Raw genomic sequence first — 6,035 nt, forward strand, 5'->3', positions numbered from 1 at the left:
CCCGTGGGTTCTGGTGGTGTTCCCGAGGCACAGCAAGAAACGTCCAGCTCCGGGCTCCTGGCAGCAGGTCCGGGGGCAGAGCGCTCTGCTGTTGGTACCGGGTGCGGGCAGTGACTTCCATTCCTCTCCCTCTCCTATATAGATATTTTAATAACTTTGATCCTCCTTTTCTCCCAGGCACTTACCAGCCTTTCCTGGAAGCTGATTTTATCAGGGCTGTTTTAAAATAGGAGTTACAAAAGGCGAGCTCTCTGCTAGCAAGCCCTGGTTTGCGCAGTGCAATTCCCCAGTGCGTTTGCTGTGCGGTTCCAATATTGTTGCCGCGATCTAGATAAAAATAAAATTTACATTGTTAACACTGGCCTTGGTCTGGAATTAGAAATGACATTTAATGTTTATTATTTTGCACCGTAAATATTGCAGATGAGGGCACAAATAAGGAAATATTATGCAGTCACAGGATGTGTGTGTCGTTATTATAAAAGCTATCGTCTAAAGTCAAAGTGAATTAGCTAAAAGCCTAAATTATAAAGGAATCTTTGCTTCAATCAGAAGTTCTCCCTCTGAAGTCTGTGAGGCTTGTACTTCTGAGGCATGTGAAAACTTCTGAAAATTCTGCCCCCAGGGATAGTCCATGTTTAGGCAGCTGACTTTAGGAACCTATTTTTGGAACCTTTGGTTGAGGTTTCATATTGGATTTTTAATGGGAATGGTGCCTGAACTGGTACTGTAGGGTCTTGAAGGCTATGTCTGAAATTAAAAAAGAATAAGGGGGGGGGGAATATATAATTATTTTCTTGGGCTACGCTTATTTTTATTTGATTTTCTATACCATAAAAGAGTAATGTGGCATAAATAAGCATTCTTTCATTTTTTCAGAGCATCCTCAAGTAGTTCTTGTAGCCTTTCATGTTGCTAGTTTCCTTTAGTTTCTTTTAGAATATCGCCAGTAGGATTTAATAGAAAATAGCAGTCTGCTTAGTGGAGTGCTTCAGCACAGCTTGAAAGTACATTCTAGTGAGATATTGTCCTGGTGCAAGTACTGTGCATTGCTTGATTGTAAATGGAATATACCCTCAAAGGCATATATGAAAAAATCTGTATATGAGAAAACTGGGAAGGATTACAGTGTGGTGAATAAATCAGAGCTAAACGACAGTTCTTATGATTTGTTCCTGAGGATGTGATCTTAATGAAGCAGCATGGGTTGGAGCAATGTGTCTTCTGCCTGGAGTCTAGCGCAACCCAGTGTTGGATTCAGTGATTTTTACACTGGCATCCAAGATTAGGAACCAGTTCTGAAAATAGCGGCATGAGCACATCTGGATCTGAATACGTGCCCTACAAAATGGACAATCGACTGTTTATCAAGAGTAGATACCAAACCTACAGTGAGAGCTTGAAGATTTATTGCTTGTATTTAGAGATCTTCTAAAATCCCTTTTTAGTGATACTATTTACACATTTTCTTCTAACATAGCTGAACTTGTCCTTTATTTCTGTAGGTCAGATCTTGCCAGCAAACCGAAACACACCAAGTCCCATTGATCCTGAGACTATCCAAGTTCCTGTTGGCTACGAACCTGACCCTGCAGATCTTGCTCTTTCCAGTATTCCTGGCCAGGAGATGTTTGACCCTCGTAAGCGCAAATTCTCTGAAGAAGAGCTGAAGCCGCAACCTATGATTAAGAAAGCTCGCAAAGTCTTCATTCCAGATGACCTGAAGGTAAATTGGAACTGGTGACAAGGTTGTTCCTACAGACTCTGACAGTTATCTCTGAGATACAGGTTTGGAGCATGAATCTGTTTTCTCATGTAAGGTAAATCTGCCAAACTAAGTATGACTGTTCCATTCAACAAAGTTAATAGTTCTGAGTAGGACCGAGGGGAGAATGTCCCTTATTAGTTATCAAACAGTTGAAATTCGTGAGATCAATATTCATTTCCTTTGTAAGCCAGAAAATTCCTGTGTGATGTTGGACAAGATTACTTTGTCCCGTATTTTCCTCTTACGAAACAGTCTGATCGTGTTTCCTTTTCCTCCATCCTCTGCCTGTCTCATCAGCATAGACTGTGAGTTCTTCAGGGAAGAATCCGTCTCTTGCAGGGTCCATGGAGGTCCCTGATAAGGACAGAATGAAGTATGCGGAGTTGTGTTTGGAAGTTGCTTTAGCTCTCTGTTTAACTGTGAGTGGGAACACCATAGTGAACGCTGCTAATTGAGGTGAAAGAGTTTAAACTAGTTGTAGGAAAAACAGAACAAAATTATTCTGACAGGAAGTGTATTTTAATACAGTACTTAAAATATAATAATACAATATTTAAAAAGAAAGAGCACCCTTGTCTATACCTCTCGCTGCTTCTAAGATGTGAAGAGCAAAGAGTATGGAGAGAGCAGAACGAACTGATCAACTGATTCAGCTTATCAAACAACTGTGAAAATTGTCATTATTTGCAAAATTTTATTCCCAGCATGTGATTTCAATGAGGATTTTTTTTATCAGAGGTAGTCAGTGCAGAATTTCGTGCTCCTGTTGCTGCTGCCCCCAGGACACAGTCTGAAAGCCTGTTGGAGTTGGTGGGAGTCCCTGGCTGCACGTGCAAAGACGCTGGGATGCCATGTGTTTACACCTGATTGATAGCATTAGGTAAAGAAGCTGATGCAATTTGCTATTTTTATCCCTAAGGATACTGTGGTGCAAGTTAAAAGCACAGAAATCACAGTGCCAGCAGTGTTGGGGTGGTGTGTTGCCGTGATTTTGTCTGTAGTATCCTCAGCTTGCGTTTAGGAAGGTTTCTCTGCACCATACCGTTACTCGCAGTGATGCTCTGTTGGTATCGCAGTGTCCTGAGAGGTCTTCCGAAAGAGAGGTGTTCGATCCAGAAATGCCTGTGTGGGCGTAAGGAGACTGGAGTTTTCTTGTTTTGTGATGTCTCCTAGGTATCCTTATTCGTCAAAGCAAACTTTTGCAAAAGATGCTGTTGGACTACTCCGTGCCAGAGGTGGAAGATAGCAGTATTGCTTGCAGCAGTGGGGCACAGAAGTGTTCAGCCTAAGGCTGAACTTAAAAGTTCAGGGTCCCTCGTTTCCCTGAGATAATCACATCGGTTGCCCTTGACTTGTTTCAGAGTGCTTGACCCAAGGGCTGCTTCTGCCCCAGCATGTGGAGCGGCTGTTGAGTTCTGGGGGAGGGTAAGCAGATTAGACCAGTCAATCGTCTCTGGGTTGCATGTGATTTGGAAATGCCAGCCTTACCTCTTTCAGGCCTGGATTAAGGGATTTGCCATAGCAATTTGTTAAAATAAAGATGGATGAAGCCTAGGTGGCACACTAATAAATTGCTTAAAGCTGATTTTTATAGAGTGGAATGAGATGGGAAATTATAAACAAGATTTGGGTCATAGCTTTTTGCGGCATGCTGGTTTTTAGAGGATTTTTGGGCGTCCCATGTAAGTACAGGTGAAGAGCAATTCAGAGATATGCTGGCTCCAAATCATCATTGCCGCACTCCTCGTTGAGCTAAACTAATAGAAAGCAGCTGCAGAGTACTTCTAGCCATCGTTTTGCTCTTGCTTTGCCTTATGGCAGCAGCAGGAGAGGATGCAGAGCTTCGTGCTGAAGCCAGAGCAGCGGTGGGGTGTTTGTCTGATCAGGGCCGTGTAGGAGCAGATGGGTCCTGGTCCTTGCAGTGGATATGGTGCTGTGCTGCCAGGCTTGCTGAAACGAGAGATCCGCACAAGCGCGTGTAAGCGTATAAAAATGGAAGGATGGCTCTGAGAGGGGAACTCTGAGCTGCATGGCTTGGCCAGGCCATTTGGGGGTTGAGCAGCTGCTTCACTCGTACTCTGCAGGGGACTGAATGTCATCTCTTGTGAGAGATTCTGCCCACTTTGTATTTACAGAGTTGTTCCAAATTTCTCAAACTTAATTCAGTTTCAAAGCAACGTTGAAGCTGCCATTCCACCGGAGGCCACTTCATTGGAAAAAGATAAAAATCAGGTGAAATTAAGTAGTGACTTTAGAGCCATTATCTCAATGGTGGTCTAGAGGTGAGTCTTTAGGGATAACACTTTGGGAATGTGTTAGTTTCTGAAACTTCAGAGGTTCCTGGACCTATTTCTGGCAAATGCTTTTTCTTCCGTAGTCCCAGCCTATTGTACTCATCTCTTTGTGGATGGTACCAGAGCAGCTATCCTTGTTGTGCCAAGGAATCCTCTTCCAGGGACTTACTGGTGCAAACAGGAATGCTGTGGGTTCTGCAGAGAAAGTGTTTTGAACAGAGAAAAGGAACTGAACAAGAGGAAAAATGGATGATACCAACATGGAGAGGGAACCAGGTGTTGGCTGGCAAAGAAGAAGAGCAGGGACATACAGGAGGTAATTAGTACTGCTCCAGCAACCGGCAGAGCGTGAGTCACCGCAGGCGAAGGTGGATGTGCTAACTGGGTCAGCGTAGATGTGGGAGGGATTGCACCACTGGGGTATTGCTGCATTTTGCCTTGGAGAAATTCACAGTCGAGAGGATGAGGGGGTCAGCATAAACATTTTGACAGAAACATGGGCAGGCATCTGTGCTCCCTGGATGGATTATACCATGAAAATCTGTAGGTTTCGTCCCAGCAGTGCCTGGGCCAGGCAAGCAGAACACGCAGAGTTTGGTCATCCCCAGCCCAGAGGCTGTGGCTAAGAGCACATCCTGGGGGCAGCTCTGTTTGCTGAAATCTGATATCTTGTTTCTTTCTTTCTTTCTGTGTTCAATGAGCAGGATGACAAATACTGGGCAAGGCGTAGAAAGAACAACATGGCTGCGAAGCGATCGAGGGATGCCCGCCGGCTGAAGGAGAACCAGATCGCCATCCGCGCCTCGTTCCTGGAGAAGGAGAACTCAGCTCTCCGCCAAGAGGTGGCTGATCTACGGAAAGAGCTGGGCAAGTGCAAGAACGTCCTTGCAAAGTACGAAGCTCGACACGGCCCCCTGTAAATTGAAGGAGGGGGAGCGGGGTTTTTTTTCTTTTTTCTTTTTTTCTTTTTTTTTTTTTTTTTGTTGCGGGTTGGCATTTGAATAGATGGACAATGTGTTTCCTGTTTGATAGCACCACACCCAAACCAACCTTTCTGTCTTCAGCACTTTACCAGAAGCAGAAAAAAACCTGACTTACGTTTTTTTTTTTTTTGTTCGTTTGTTTGCGTGTGCGTGTACCTGCGTATGTGTGCACATGTGTTCACACGTCTGTGTATGTGTGTGTGCGCTTGTGTGTGTGCATGTGCGTGTGTGTGTGCGTGCGCACGCATCTCGGCACTTCCCATTTTTATGAAGCCCTCTGCAAAGGGTGCCACATTTTTACCCGGACTGTTGAGAACCGCCATAGTAAGCTTTTTATTCTATTTTTTTTCAGTGCTGCTTCAGATTAGGGTTTTTATGTTATTGTAACCAGTTCCATCCTCCTGATTTACTTGGAAAGATCCCAGTATAAATTATAAAAAAAAAAAAAGGAAAAAAAAAAAGAAAAAAAGAAAAAAAAGTAGATCTCAGTTTTTTCGAGAGTAACAAGCTATTGTTTTAAGTATGTCTAATCAGAAACGTTAACATGCTGATAAAGTGCACAGATAATAATTTAGTACTACACTGCAGAAATATTAATTTATAGATTGCTTTTGTTGTATTTTAAGTTTTGGTGGTAATTGTCTTCAGATTTAAAGTGCTGTTAGACTGAGTTAGCTATACTCATTATAGATCCCATAATGGCTTCTCTCTGGCTAGTAAGGTTCCTTTTCTTTCCCCAGACCCCAGGTAGGTAGGAGTAATACCGGTAGACCACAGAGCGTGTACTTTGCACTGTCCGTACCTGAAGCAATAATCCTATTGTACGCTAGCGCGCATGCTGCCCGGGTGTTCCTAGTGGACGTAGGATGGTTTCCCTACCCAACAGGAGTTTTACTGTCTTTAACAAAAAAATTATAAAGTAAAAGACACATTAACGTGAGCATGCTCGTTGTATCCCTGCTCTAGGGAGCGCATGTGTAAGAAGCAGGA

General features: G+C 43.5%; 1 protein-coding gene across 1 annotated transcript; it reads left to right on the forward strand.

Moving 5' to 3' along the window:
- Window positions 1-1,312: 1,312 nt before the first annotated feature.
- On the forward strand, window positions 1,313-4,982 carry LOC104460009 (hepatic leukemia factor-like). Its single transcript, XM_010074063.1, has 3 exons — window positions 1,313-1,391; window positions 1,506-1,726; window positions 4,767-4,982. Exons 1-3 carry the CDS (start codon window positions 1,313-1,315, stop codon window positions 4,980-4,982), a joined length of 516 nt encoding a protein of 171 aa, XP_010072365.1.
- The last annotated feature ends 1,053 nt before the right edge of the window (window positions 4,983-6,035 follow it).

The sequence above is a fragment of the Pterocles gutturalis genome, unplaced genomic scaffold (genome assembly GCF_000699245.1).
Source record: "Pterocles gutturalis isolate BGI_N339 unplaced genomic scaffold, ASM69924v1 scaffold5177, whole genome shotgun sequence".
Taxonomy (NCBI): Eukaryota; Metazoa; Chordata; class Aves; order Pterocliformes; family Pteroclidae; genus Pterocles; species Pterocles gutturalis.